The 14,306-nt window shown below is 48.0% G+C and overlaps 2 protein-coding genes across 2 annotated transcripts in view; both read left to right on the top strand.

Moving 5' to 3' along the window:
• UNC119B (unc-119 homolog B (C. elegans)) overlaps positions 1-3,032 on the top strand; it is a 5,169-nt gene extending 2,137 nt beyond the window's left edge. The window contains exons 2-5 of the mRNA XM_009888612.1: positions 393-506; positions 1,012-1,123; positions 1,341-1,513; positions 2,358-3,032. Coding sequence (XP_009886914.1) covers positions 393-506; positions 1,012-1,123; positions 1,341-1,513; positions 2,358-2,470 — 512 coding nt within the window. The 3' untranslated portion in view covers positions 2,471-3,032. The remainder of the gene's footprint in view (positions 1-392; positions 507-1,011; positions 1,124-1,340; positions 1,514-2,357) is intronic.
• A 4,022-nt stretch (positions 3,033-7,054) lies between these two features.
• ACADS (acyl-CoA dehydrogenase, C-2 to C-3 short chain) lies at positions 7,055-13,986 on the top strand. The gene is made up of 10 exons (XM_009888584.1): positions 7,055-7,126; positions 7,455-7,618; positions 9,329-9,478; positions 9,679-9,790; positions 10,164-10,315; positions 10,594-10,764; positions 12,066-12,203; positions 12,477-12,572; positions 12,910-12,966; positions 13,639-13,986. Exons 1-10 carry the CDS (start codon positions 7,075-7,077, stop codon positions 13,789-13,791), a joined length of 1,245 nt encoding a protein of 414 aa, XP_009886886.1. The 5' UTR covers positions 7,055-7,074; the 3' UTR covers positions 13,792-13,986.
• The last annotated feature ends 320 nt before the right edge of the window (positions 13,987-14,306 follow it).

Raw genomic sequence — 14,306 nt, 5'->3', positions numbered from 1 at the left:
GGATCGGTGCTGCCGGGCGGTGCGCTGGCGTTGGAAGCGGCTGAGGAGCGTGCGCCTTGCGGTGTGCTCCTGCCTTCGGCTTTGTTACAACTTCCAGAAAGTTTGGGGTGTCCTGGGGTGGGTTTTCGTGTGGGTTTTTTGGTTTGATTTTGGTTTTGTTTTGCCTCTGGGCTGCTGATCTCTGCTTTTCTGTCCCAATCCTTTCCCTTTCTCACTCTGCTACCTGGCACCTAGCGTGCCTTTGTTTCTTTTAGCTTCAATTTTGATGAAGCTTCTGCAAAACAAATAGCAATGTGTATCTTAACGGGCTGGGGCTAGCAAAAAAAGAAATTCCTTTGGTAATTACTCAGAGATCTTTTGAAATGCTACTATATGTTTTCTTTCTCTGCTAGATTATTTATGCAAACCTGAGGACAACATTTACAACATAGACTTCACCAGGTTTAAGATCCGGGATCTTGAAACTGGAACAGTGCTGTTTGAAATTGCAAAGCCATCACCCTCAGGTATGTTATGCTAAAGTTGCCAGAAGGCTAAAGAGATGCGGGGAGCCGAGAAGGTGCAATGCAGGACCCACGCAAATCAAGCAGAAAGGTCCTTCGATATGTCCTGGTGACTAAATTCCTCTCCTTTAAGCATAGGACTGAGTTTACCTCTGTTGTCATAAAATTGTGAAGTTACTATCATGAGATAGGGAAGTAGTGTCAACTGCAAATCTGCCCTTGGTGGCTGGTTATCGTACAGTTTCTTTCAAGTGCTTTGGCAATTGTGAGGGGGGATATCCTGTGAGGTGGAGGGTGGTTTCATCTCCAGAGCCACCAAGGCTGCACCAGCTGTCATGACCAATCTTTTCTTTATTATTTAGTTCCAGTATGAGTCTCAGACCAGTTATTAAACACCTTTACATTTAGTGCCTAAGTAATAGCTAACTTGTCCTGATACACCCGCTAGCTAGTATTACCTTACATGTACGCTATTAGCAGAATAACTCTGAGCTGGTGCGTTTTCTAGAGCAAGATGAGGAGGATGAAGATGACAACAGTGAACTGGACGCTAGTGCAGGCCGCTTTGTTCGTTACCAGTTCACCCCAGCATTTCTCCGTCTTCGGACTGTTGGTGCAACGTAAGTAAGAGTTCATAGAAAGAAGGAAGAATCGGATGTTTATGAACTGTCACCTGACAGTTTATAACAAAACTGAGTCAAGGACTAGAGAGAACCCATCTTACAGTAAAAATATCAAAGTCTCTTTTTCTGGAATGATCTACTAAATTTTTGTTTAGCCTCAGGTCCAAGGCTCTGTTCTTCCCAATAGCTGTTTTTTCCTACTTTTTGCATACAGAGTGGAATTCACAGTGGGAGAAAAGCCAGTGTCAAACTTCCGAATGATTGAGAGACATTACTTCCGAGATCGCTTGCTGAAGAACTTTGACTTTGATTTTGGCTTCTGTATCCCCAGTAGCAGGAACACATGTGAACACATTTATGAATTCCCTCAGCTCTCAGAAGACCTTAGTAAGTATCTCCTTTTCCATACTGACCCGTGTTTTGTTTGTGTGTGTGCATACGCTCATTTTCTCCCTCTCTCTGCTTGTGAAAGAAGTTGTGACTGGGATGGGGGGGACAGGAATAAATAGATACAGGTTCTTGGTTTATGCTGTGTGTAAGCGTGACTGAAGTACAGATTTGTGCTGCAAATCCTTCTTTGAAAATGAAGGCCCAAGACAACCTGTGTTTTCAAGTCACATGCCTGATGCCTAACAGTGTAGCCCAGAAGACAACAAAACTCTGAAAAAAAGGATTCTCTTGGTAGCCACGCATCTGTTTTCAGCACTTACTTGTTAGGGCTTGAGCCTCGTGCTTTGGAACAGGACTGGCTCTTTGAGAGGTGTGTTTTTGAGCCTACCAAGATCTCTGCAAATTTACCCGACCTGCACGTGGGCCCTTCTGTGGCTGCCTAGGTGCGGGACGAGGCGCAGTGTTTGTACCCCACCTGTGTACGTATGGGGAGTGCCACTGCTTTTTCGTTTGCAGATTGCTGCCTCTCAGTTTACAGATGTGATTGCTGCTCTGCTCTAGTGGTGGCTCTGACAGTTTCTAAGGTAGTCTTGTGTGAGATTACTCAATCCCCCTTTGTTTGCCTTTGACTGCACTTGTCCTGTGAATGGGAAGAATAGGAAGGGGCAGACCAGAGCTTTTGAAGTGTGGTCAGCAGAGCAGTTTGCTTCTCTTAGTTGGGTAGGGCAGAGCATCAGCTCGGTAAATCCAGCAGAGCGGCGGAGTCCTTTTTACTCTGACTTTGTGCTGTCCAGCAGAGTGTGGCAGGCTTTTGAATGTAATTGAGCTTTCTCTTTCACAGTCCGTCTGATGGTTGAAAATCCATACGAGACCCGCTCAGACAGCTTTTACTTTGTGGACAACAAGTTGATTATGCACAACAAGGCCGACTATGCTTACAATGGAGGACAGTAATCATTCTGTGTCTGCTGGATGCTGTAATGCCGTTAACTGTTCCAGATGCCCAGGAGTGGACTGGAGTTGCTGTCTCGTGCAACAAGGCTTCTTGCCAAACTTTTTCTCCTTGCATGAGGCTGAAAACATGAAGCAAAGACGACAACTCATGGAAGTAAAGGAAATCTCGCTGCAACACTTCTCTATCCGACACTCAACGTATCCTGCCTCTCATTCTCTATTTCTGGTTACCTTCTGGTACCGTGGTTAGGTCATGGATCAGAGGCATTGTTAGAAAATTATTGCTGTTACAGTCTTTATAGTTAGGTTGCACTTTTAGTGCTTCTGATGTTTCACCTTTGGGGTGACAGCCCTCTTTCAAGAGGTCAGATTGTTTGGGTAAGCTATTTCTTAGCAGGAAAATTTTCCCCCTTCAAGTAGTCAGTGACGACTGAAGAGCAGATCTCTTCTTCAGCCAGATAGATTGTCTCTTTAGTGCACAGTGGTTTAGTTTGTAGCATGGCTGAGATCGCTTTAATGTTCTTCAGTGGAAAAGATAAAATAAGAGACTAATTCAGCTTCTAAGCAGTGCAGGAATCTTCTTTCTGCCTCCAGGGGCTTGAGCTGCCCCGAGAACAGTTTAATCTGTGTCTTGCCAGAGATTTCACTAGAGATACGAGATAAGGGGGAAAAAGGGGGCTTTATCCAGGTTGGTCATCAAGGCAGTCTGATAGCATTTCTATTTGAGCTCCTTTGAGCAAATTGTTGAATTTTGGACCTCAGGGGTCAACCTTAGAGCTGAAGTTAATCTCATTATATTTACCATTTCTCCTGCTTCCCTTTGTGTAGGAATTTTGGCTCTCGCTACAGAGTGTATTGCTTTTTAGATCGACAGCACCTTGTCAGTCTAGCTGGGGTGGAGGGGAGGTGTCAGTCTAGTGCGGCTTAGAGGAAAAAGGGAGAATGTGGAAAATCACTTGAAAAATGTGTAGGAAGCAGAGCTTCCTAGGCTTCAACCTCTGTGTACTTTTAAACCTGAATGATCTGTCAGAGGTGCTGGAAGGAGAAACAGTGGTGCTAGAACATCATTTGCTTTGTTTCAGCTGAGGTATTAGTAGCTAAAAGCTTCCCAGGTCAGATCACTCAGTGTTACGGAGTGGGATTCTTACAAAGTGAGAATTTACATGATTCTTTTTTTTTTTTTTTTTTTTTTAATTGTTTGAGTTCCCATCCCTGCTTTGCCTACTTAACAGCACTGTGCAGTGGGAAGAGGAGACCCATGTCTTCCCAGCGGCTATACTGGAGCCCAGCTCCCGACCATGCAAAATTGCAGCTAACAAAACCCTTTTCTGCCCATTTTCCTGGCGCTCAAGACTGGCATTTTTCCTGTCTCTAGCTGGGCTGGTCAGTCGTGACTCTTGTAGACGGGAGTTAGGTTGCATCTAGACTAGAGATGTTTGCTAGTATTAGTTCCACTTGTTCCATGAGGCAGTTGAAACCTAAATCCTTGGTGGATACAGTTGGTTACCTGCTGTGTTAAGTAAGATTCAGCGTAGTTTATTTTAGCAGGATTAAATGCAGTGGGCATCACAGCCTGGAGCCTGTTAATGCCTAGACAGCAATAGGAAACGACTGCCTTTACCTTGCAGATTAATGATGTTAGCTTTGGCGTAGAAGATCAGCTGGCATCAGGGTAAGCAGTGAGAGTGTGTGGGGCGGCAGCCATGAAAGAATCTCCAGCTCTTGGGAAGATATTTAATTATGATTAACCACAACAAATGACCTGTTCTGGGTGGAGCATTAATCATGAGCAACCACAACAAATGTCTTGGGAATGCAGAGGGACAAGGTCTACATGGCTGAAAGATGAAGAACAGTTCTGCTACCATCAGTTGCCTCCAGCATCTCCAAAGGTGCTTAGGGCAATCTTCTTTAGTTATTTCAGAATTAGCTAAAGCTGCTTGTAAGGTGGAGCTTGGGATGCGCCTTGCAGTGATTGTCTTCAGAAGGCCTCGTGCCGGTCAGGTGGGAAACATTTGATTTGACGGAACTTGTGACAAGGCAGAACTGCGTGGAAGTGTGTATTTCACCCTGACGTGTTCAGAGATGCTCAGGATAGTGTCTGAAGAGCCTGCTAATTATTCCCTGGGAAACTTTAGCATATTGAGCTGAATTTGTATGTAGTATAAATCCAGGTGCCTTTAAATGTTACTTTTATCTCATTTTCTGTAGGAAGCAACCTCTTGCTTTTCTTATGGGTGTGATGATTCCCATCTGTTTTCTATGTCACTGCGTAAAGGTTCTTAAAAGGAAGATGGACTGTTGCCAGAGCGAGCAGCAGAAATTACTGTATGGGCAAATACCAACTTGTGTGGGCCGTTTGTAGTAGTCAGCGAGGAGCTCTGCACAGTTGGGGTGTCCACCGGGGCGTGGGTGCCATCTAGCCGCTGCTTCGCGGAATGCGACTGAGAGCAGGAGAGCGCTCTGCCCAATGTAAATGCTGCATTTGATGCTTATGGGAAAGTGGATTCCTGTCTGTCCTTGTTACCTCTGCCAGTAGTGATGAGAAAAAAGCATTGAAGCGTTTTGCTTTCCATTGGTGAATGTGAAGATGGACTGTTGCCAGAGCGAGCAGCAGAAATTACTGTATGGGCAAATACCAACTTGTGTGGGCCGTTTGTAGTAGTCAGCGAGGAGCTCTGCACAGTTGGGGTGTCCACCGGGGCGTGGGTGCCATCTAGCCGCTGCTTCGCGGAATGCGACTGAGAGCAGGAGAGCGCTCTGCCCAATGTAAATGCTGCATTTGATGCTTATGGGAAAGTGGATTCCTGTCTGTCCTTGTTACCTCTGCCAGTAGTGATGAGAAAAAAGCATTGAAGCGTTTTGCTTTCCATTGGTGAATGTATCAGCTATTCAGCAATAAAAAAAAAAAAAAAAAAAGGAAAACTGGAGGAAAATCGGAAGACTTGCAGGCAGCTCTAGCACCCTCAGGTTCTAGCTGAATTTGTTTGCTGTGCTGAATTAGGTGGTCTTTGCCCAAAAAGCATGCTGCAGAAAAAAAGTCCCTACAAGAGGGCAACCCAGCATTGAAAAAGCTGGTTGTAATCCAGAAAGTCAGGGATTTCCAAAGTCCTGTCCCTGCTTTAGTTCCTTTTCTCTTAGATGCTTTCTGTAAAGTTTCCTCTCTTTGTGGCAGGTATGATGTCTTTGGTAAACATGGTTTAACGGAGCATCTTCCTTCTGGGTTGTGTGCTCTGATGCTTTAATGATAGGTCAAAGCTACTCATGCCAGTGAGCTAGGAAGATATTCCAATGGGATCTCATCCTTGTCAGGTGGATGGTCTGTCCTGGCCAGGTGCTGAACACAAGGGAGATGCTTTCAGTGTTGGTTAAAATATGAGCAAGGGAGAAGGTATCTGTGCAGACAGCTTCTCTCAGGTCGTGTGCTGAATTGGAAAGAGAAAAGAGTTGGGATCATACTGTGTTCTGCTCTGACAAAAAAAGGGACCAAACCCACAAACTCATGTTAATTCTTTCCAGTATTTGTCCTCTTAGGACCAGGACCTCTTTTTCACGTTTTTGAGGCAATTGCTTTGGATCCATGCAAGCAAGCTTCCTGGACAGCTATTTTTGTGATTGACTGAGGAATACATACTGCATGTCATGAAGGAAGGTCACCTCTTGTCATATGGACTGGATACTGCTGTCCCTGTCCTCCTTTTTTGGTAGGAAGTGTCTTCCTTTGTGTGTTTTCGTTAGGATTTTCAATGTCTCTTACTGCAGAGAAGCAGCAGCAGCCTCCTCTCTGGCGCTTGAGGATGTGTATTCCGCTTATCCGAGGATTCAGGAAGAATAAAACAAGTATTCAGGAGGGAGAAAGGAATGAGGAAGGTGGTGATGGTGAAGCAGTAAGGTCCAAATGTGGTAACTACTTCTCAGCTGTGTTTCATGACATCCTCTTCAGCTGTTTCCCAGTGTTTGCCTTCTGCCCTGCTGTCCTGTCACATCGAGCTACCGAGCCTTCTGCTGCCCATGAGCGCAGCCCGCTGTCAGCGTAATCCTCGGACTGGAACCCTGCCGTCTCCCTGTCCCATTGATGAGGACCAGCTGAGGGACGGCACCCTGGCAGAGTCATCACCTCTTCCCCTGCAGCAAAGGGAAAAATGAACACCAGCAAACGCCATCTGCCTCTGCCTGGATCTCGGTGCTGTTACGGGACATGTATTTGTATCTCTCACAGTGTGGCCTTTGGGCTCTTGGCGCGTCCCCCCCCTCCGTGCTGTCCCCTCGGGGTGCGGTGTCGGGGCCCGTTAGCCGCGCTGGCCGTGCCCCTTCAATCCCGCCTCCCTCTCCAGGGCCCAGCACGGAGCCGGTGGCCCCCCTGCCCTCCGCGGCGCGTGCCCGCGGGACGATGTATTTGTACAAACGTGATTTTTGTCACCAGCAATAGTAATAAAGAAACTTCCCCTTTTCGCACAGGCGGGACCCGGTCTCGGGGGCGGGGCCAGAGCGGGGGGGCGGAGCTGGAGGGGTTGCGCCGCCAGGAGGCGCTGCGCGGGCGGCTCGCGCTTGGGCTGGCGGCTCGCGCCTGCGCCGCCTCCTCGCGCTCCCCTGAGGCGACGGCCATGGCGGCGGCGGCGGCGTTCCTGGCCCGCAGCGGCGGCGGGGCGCCCAGGGGTGAGGGCGCCGGGCTCGGCCTGGCTTCGGCTCCCGCTGCTCGAGGGACTGCGGGGGGGGGCGCGAAGAAAGGGGGAAGGGGCCGCGGCCGGTGCGGGAGGCGGCCGGCGCCCCGGTGCCCTTCAGGGCCTGAGGCGGGTCCCTTCAGCCGCGGAGGGGGAGGCGCCGCCCTTCGGCTGAGCCCCCGGCCCGCTGTGCCCCGGCTCTGGGGAAAAGGGTCGCTGCGGGGAGGCCCCCAGCCTGGGGCCGGGTCCTCCTGGGCCGCGGAAGCCCCCTCTTCTGGGCGTGAAGGCAAACAGAGGCGCTTAATTCCTCTACTGCCTTCCAGCACTGGCCTTTGGGTGCCTGCGTCGGCTGCACACCGTGTACCAGACAGCGGAGCTGCCAGAGACCCACCAGATGCTGCGTCAGACGTGCCGAGACTTTGCAGAGAAGGAGCTGATGCCCCTCGCAGCTCAGCTGGATAAAGAGCACCGGTTCCCGGCCGAACAGGTGCGTGCTGCTCCCGCTGGGAGGTGAACACGGCAGAGGCGGACTGGCTTGTTCAGAGCCAGACTTCCGTCTGCTGCTGCAGGAGGACCACCAGGGCCTGAAGCAAAATGTACATTAAGCTCTGGCTTAGCAGAAAATTTAAGTTTAGGCCAGCTTGTGGGGGAGTTCTTTGAGTGTGGAGGTTGTAATGCTCACCGGACTTTTTCAGCTTGTTACCTTTACTTGTGTTTCTCTGTATCTGGCTTTAGTACCATTGCATTTTCAGTTCTCTCACTGACTTTCCTGTGGGCTGTAATACAACTGACTTATAAAATCAATGAAATACTTTTATAGACTGCACATAACTATAAAAATGGCTTATAGTGAGGATGTGTATATGACCTGACTGCATTTGAGATGGTAAAAAGAAGTGATCAGGTAGGCATGTTGGTCATCCTCTAGGGCTGTGAAGAAATTGAGATTCCAATCAAACCTGTGACTTGTCTTGTGGAAAGCAGTACAGACACAGCAGTACATTCTGTGCCATGTTGAGCAGACTAACTCACCTGCTTCATTGCAATGAAATACTAAGCTCCAGAAAAATATATAATGCTACGTTAGCCAAAAGGCTCCAAGCAAGCACAGTCAGAAGCATGCGAGTTTTGTCATATGCCCCTCTTTCCATTAAGGAGTAAGGAAGATAGCCAGGAAAGTCATACTCTAAGGAAGGAAATATTTTCCTTATTACTTCACTGTTCTTATCTGAGGACTTTAAATTTGATTTTGAGTCTTTTCACTTAAGTGTGTAGGGGAAAATTAAAAATGTAAACACTTTTTATTAAGATAAAGTGCATTGAACTAGTTGCTGTCTTTTGTTCATCCTCTGGATTTGATGTGAAGGACCAGTGTTTCGGTTGGCCATACAGGAAGGAAAATATTTGTTTAAAAATTCCTTTTGATTCCTCTTAAAGCAAACAGAGGCTGGTAATATGATTATTTCTGCAACACCAAAAGCTTGACATCTGAATATAAAAGCAGATGAAAGCTTGGGGTTTTTTTTTGTATGTTGCCAAACATTAACAAAAAGAGTAGAGTGAGACAGTCAGTGCTCTGAAGAGCTTATGCTTAAGAAGCCAGGGGTCCAGCTGATGAACTTGGGGTGGAATAATTTGAAATGTAATCAACAATTAAATTCTCTGGAAAGCAAGACCTGGCTTTAATGGGAATGAAAAATCACCTTCTTGCAAACTGTTCTGTGGGTCATTCATTCTGTAAAATTCTTTCCTTGTGCAGTCCTAGGCTGAAGCTCAGCAGACTCAAAGGTAAAGTTCTAATGATTTTTATCAGCTAGATTTGCCATTGAGAGCTTCCAACTGACAGGAGACATATGAGGGGAAAAGCTTTGGTGGGAGGCTGAGGAAATGCTGGTGGGGTTGTATCTCCCTATTTCACCTTCAAAAGGCTCCCTCCTTCCCAGTACTGAAGAGAGCTCTTTAAATAAACAAGAGCCTCATCTTAGACAGCAGTGACTGTGTACAGCTCTTGTTGAAGTCATTGTGACCTGGGGACACTTACCAGTTTGTACAGTCAGATTCCCATTTCACCGGGAGTTATTATCTTTTCCTCTGTGTGTAGTCCTGCTATGACCTGTCTTTATCTCCATGTGTCTGCGTGTATTTGCTGGGACAATGGTGGTGCAGAGGATCTTACTTCTCTGTTCCCGACGTGCAGGTGAAGAAGATGGGTGGCTTAGGGCTGCTGGCTATGGATGTGCCGGAGGAGTACAAAGGAGCAGGCCTTGACTACCTGGCTTATTCCATTGCCGTGGAGGAGATCAGCAGGGGCTGCGCGTCCACAGGCGTCATTGTCAGTGTCAATAATGTGAGTGTCTCAGGTTGCATGTGAGGGACAGGCATGGAACTGAGGCTGGCATGAGGGGGGTTATTGGAGAGGGATGTGCAGGAGAAAGGGGATCTCTTCCTGTGGTGGGTTCTGGTGTGTTGAAGAGCACTTAGACATTAGGGAGTTGCTGGATTGCTTGTACCTTCAAGAGGCACTAACTCAACTCTCAATTCTTTAAGTCTCTGTATTTAGGGCCAATACTCAAGTTTGGCTCAGAAGAACAGAAGCACAAGTGGATTGCTCCCTTCACCAGTGGGGATAAAATTGGATGTTTTGCCCTTAGTGAACCAGGTGATGTGACTGTTACCATTCCTATGGAAAGAACATAGGGTAGCTTCTTTCCTTAGTCAGGCTTAGGATGGACTTCAGGTCTGTGAAATTGTAACAGTTTGTAGGATGGTTTATAGCAGTTCTGTCTAAATGAAGTCTTAGTGCACGAGGTGTTAACTGCCATCCCCTCTGTGAGCAGAGCTCTGGAGACAGACACATCTTAGACACATTGACCTTTCCCCTTCCTGTTTGGGTCCTTTGGGAGGAACAGTGCCGACACTACCACAGTTACAAGAGATGCCATGAGCTGACGGTGGGGTTGTGGGCAGGGGATGGGGTTGCGCCCCAGGCTGCGACTGCTTGCCTGAATTTTGTTTGCTGGTGCCTTGCTCAGGAAATGGCAGTGACGCTGGTGCAGCATCCACAGTGGCACGCCTGGATGGTGACGAGTGGGTTCTGAATGGCACCAAGGCCTGGATCACCAACGCCTGGGACGCCTCGGCCACCGTGGTGTTTGCTACTACGGATAAATCCCTGAAACACAAGGTGTGTTCAGTGGGTCAGTCAAGAAAAAGGGGCAGGAGTAAAGGAGTTGTGCAGGAGAAGCACTTGGACAAGGCCCTGGAGGCTCCCTTATTTAGAGCCATGCAGGCATTGAGCAGAGCGGGGCTGATGTGTGCTGGCTTTGTTCTGTCTCGGCGCTCCCCTCCCTTCTCCTGGTTACCTAGACATACGGCTTCTATGAAAAATGTTTGGAGGAAGCCTGGTGACAGCCAGGTAAGTGGGAAGTTGGCACCATTCCTAAGAGTTGGGTCTTGTTGCAGGGCATTAGCGCGTTCCTGGTTCCCATGCCAACTGCTGGGCTGTCACTGGGGAAGAAAGAAGACAAGCTGGGAATCCGAGCCTCTTCCACTGCCAACCTGATATTTGAGGACTGTCGGATACCCAAGGACAACCTACTGGGGCAGCTGGGAATGGGCTTCAAAATCGCCATGGTAAGAGATGGATTGGGGTGCAGCTGTGGTTGTATAAAGCTGTAGTTTCCAAGCTTACCATTTTCAAAACCATTTTCAGACTTACGATCACTTCGGTGAGAACTGCTAGCCTAAGTTACTCTGTGTAACATTAAGCAGTTGACCTCTCTTGCCAGCATGGGAAAATCATTCATAGAGCTTGATGAATCATTAATTTACCGTAGATCCTTGACAGCGCTTTTGTTGTAGACTCACTGTAGTGGTTCTCTGATGAAAGAGCACTGATGCCGCTGATGTGCTGTGTCAGCAGGGGTGGTGTATTTTAATTTTGCTTCTTTCCCAACCCTCTGTTCCTCCAGTTTGTACCCACAGATAAAAGGAAATCATGGCATTTTCCCTAAATACTTTGCAGAGGAAAGCTGTCCTGGAGGCACAGGACAACCTCTGGATAATGTCTAAAGGTGGATGAAATCTGAGTTACGGCACGTGTGTGACTTCTGAGGAGGAGCCAGGCAGCTGCGGAACAGTGCGTTCCTTGCAGTGACACACTCCCCCTTGGAAGCGTTCATTGCTCTCTGTAGGGGCAAAACACCATTTGTTGGCCTGACTTTTTGAAAAAGTCTGAGCTCCCTGGAGACCAGCCCCTTCCATTATGTCCGCAACTAAAAGAAAGCATCAGTCACCAACCAGTTTTTTAAGACACTCAGCCCAGGACTGAGACGATGAAGCCTTTTCTTACTGTCCTGTAAATTATTTCTGTGCATAGTGAGGTAGGGAAGCAGTTAAAAGACTAATGGGCAAGCGTGTGAGGCAAGTCAGGTTATTGACTCAATTCACTAGTCATTTTGAAAAATGCCTGTTTCAGTCTGTGTACTAATGATGAAAAGAGGAAAGACAGAGGAAACTGACCAGAGGAAAGAGGAAAACTGACCGGATTTCTGTTTTTTTTCAGTTAAAGTAAAATCAGTGGCACAGTGAGCCAGTGGGTCTAGCTGAACTGTTCTTTTCACCCCCTTCCGGAGTAGATGCTCCTCAGTGTGCTGTTCCCTCCTTTTGCACTCTTTTTTTTTAAATTTATTTTGCTCAGCTAATAGGCAATACCTCTCTTTTCTGCTTTCCTTCTTGTGCCTCTGGCTTTTCTCTACAGCGCCCAGTACATTTTATAGCTCTCTAGTCCTGCATAACTTGTAATATTCTGAATCAAGGAGGTCTGAGCAGAGGATACTAAGGCTATAGCAGCTTCCCAGCAAGAGCAGAAATGCGATTGTACTCTTTTTGATCAAGTGTGATGACTAAGCGCATATATTTTGTGTCTTTCGCAGCAAACTCTGGATGCAGGAAGGATTGGTATTGCCTCACAGGCTCTTGGAATAGCACAGGCAGCTCTGGACTGTGCTGTGGATTATGCTGAAAAGAGAATGGCCTTTGGGTCGCCCATCACAAAGCTACAGGCAGTGCAGGTACGAGCTGGGTGCACAGGGCAGTTCCAAATATTGCTGGTGCTGATGGAAAGTTCATGCGGGCTCGCAGGTGTGGCTTCAGGCAGGCAGTGCACTTTGCACTGTCTGGGATAAAAAAGGTACTAATACCTGTTTTCAAACATCATTAAAACTATTGGGATGAAGGCGCTCCTTTTCTAGCAATATTGGCCTCAGCGGTGGGAGACTTCTGCTGTATGTTCTTGTGCAGGCAGAGGCTGCCACCTGGAACAAAGGCAGTGTTTGTCGTTGCAGTTTAAGCTGGCTGATATGGCTGTGGCGTTGGAGAGTGCGCGCTTGCTGACCTGGAGAGCCGCTATGCTGAAAGACAATGGGAAGCCCTTCACAAAGGTACTTCCAACCTTGCATTTGTCTAGCAGTGGCAGTGCTGGGTACAGGCTTAAAGCAAGGAGACCGCACTATGTACTGCATCACTGCCTTCAGTGCTTGCCCAGCCAGCGCTGTTGGTGTTTAACGCACCAGCAGATACTGGACTTTGCTGTCTATCCTCGGGCAGACTGGTGAGGCGAGTCCTGGCTTTAGCCAAGGGGAGAGGGGTGGCCACTGTCAGCAGCAGTCAGGCCTGTCTTCCTGCACAGCTGGTCTGTGAGCGTTCAAGCTCCTTGTGCAAGTAAGGTGTTCCTTTTTGTAATCGCTGCACCCTCAGTGATGTTTTCCTTCCCCAAAGGAAGCGGCGATGGCCAAGCTGGCTGCATCAGAAGCTGCAACAGCCATCGCTCATCAGGTAAGTACTTCAGTTGACATCTCTGGTACACAGCATGCTGAAAGGGCAATTCTGTTGTAGCAAAATGGGTGCTTGGGGAAGGTGGGATGGAATTTACTAGATTATTTATAAAAAAACCCAACCACCAACCAGCTTCAGCCATATGGGTTTGTTCGTTTAGCACAACCATCTTGCTGGATTTTTGGGGTGGGGTGTGTGTGGAGGGGTTTATGCTGGTTTGTGGCAGCTGTATGATTAAAGTCATCTTGTTCCTGCTGCTGTCCCAGGACAGTGTCAAAGTTTTGAGTGGGATCAAAGATGTGGGACGGGGCACGGATGCATCAGTCAGGACGTGCAGTAAGTTTGCGACATAGTGAGCAAACAGAGCAGGATGGCTGGTGTCAGCATTTATTTTCCCCTGTCCGTAGTAAAAGTGTCTTAGCTGAACGTGGATCACTAACAGCTACCTCTGAAGTGATTCATTCTTTGGGACATGGGTATTGCTCTTACCTGTCTCAAAGCCTGTTCATTCCCCTGCAAATGGGCTGCAGTCACCCTGTGTGCCACCCCAGCCCTGACTCCCACCCCCAGTTATGGTGGCAGTGGGCTTAGCTCCATTTAAGGCAGCCGTGTTCTGTAGAAAAACAAATTCCTTAACCCTGCTTCCTTTCTAACTGGCTACCTTTGTTTCAGGCTATCCAGATCTTGGGCGGGATGGGCTACGTGACAGAGATGCCAGCAGAACGCCATTACCGCGACGCTCGTATCACCGAGATCTACGAGGGGACCAGTGAGATCCAAAGACTGGTGATAGCAGGTCAATTGCTGAAGGCCTACCGTAGCTGAAGAAGCCGGCTTGAGCAAGACACTGCCCCAAAGTGCCTTGTAACGGTGCAGAACAGCGATTGCATCTTGGTCCTCTTGAAAGAGACTAATGATGGAAGTTTTCCTCACCAATGAGCGACTGACCCTCTTGTTAAAATGTGCTGATTCTTCTTTGGACAAAGTACGGTGCATGGAAGGCCGTATCTAGGTTTGTAAGTGATGTCTGTGAGTGCAGGAGGGAGGACACCACCTGTCCTTGTAGGGGAGCATAGGTCTTCTCCTAAACCAGAGCCTTGTTTTGGTTTGGTAGTGGCAAAATAACTTTGCTGTTCAGTAAAGTCAGCAGCTCTCCCTGTGCACTTTCCCGCCACTGCCTGTTTTGCAAGGATTTTGTACGTGATACTCCATAACCAGTGCCAGTGACCTCTGTGCTCTATTCCAGGCTGCGGGTTACACTGCCTCTTCTGATCAGTTTATTAAATTTTCAGGTATGGGATGCAGCTATGTTTGAGCTCCTAATTGGATACAGGCTGTGC

This window comes from Charadrius vociferus, unplaced genomic scaffold, assembly GCF_000708025.1.
Source record: "Charadrius vociferus isolate BGI_N301 unplaced genomic scaffold, ASM70802v2 scaffold917, whole genome shotgun sequence".
In the NCBI taxonomy this organism is placed as follows: domain Eukaryota; kingdom Metazoa; phylum Chordata; class Aves; order Charadriiformes; family Charadriidae; genus Charadrius; species Charadrius vociferus.
The sequence above is the reverse complement of the archived record's forward strand: the minus strand, read 5'-3'. Positions and strand labels throughout refer to the sequence as shown.

What these genes read in the sequence shown, in the direction of transcription:
- ACADS (XM_009888584.1), top strand. Translation starts at nt 7,075, where the DNA reads ATGGCGGCGGCGGCGGCGTTCCTGGCCCGCAGCGGCGGCGGGGCGCCC. An exon ending in ACCGGTTCCCGGCCGAACAG is followed by an intron (nt 7,619 to 9,328) that starts GTGCGTGCTGCT and finishes CCCGACGTGCAG; the next exon opens with GTGAAGAAGATGGGTGGCTT. An exon ending in ATGGGAAGCCCTTCACAAAG is followed by an intron (nt 12,573 to 12,909) that starts GTACTTCCAACC and finishes CCTTCCCCAAAG; the next exon opens with GAAGCGGCGATGGCCAAGCT.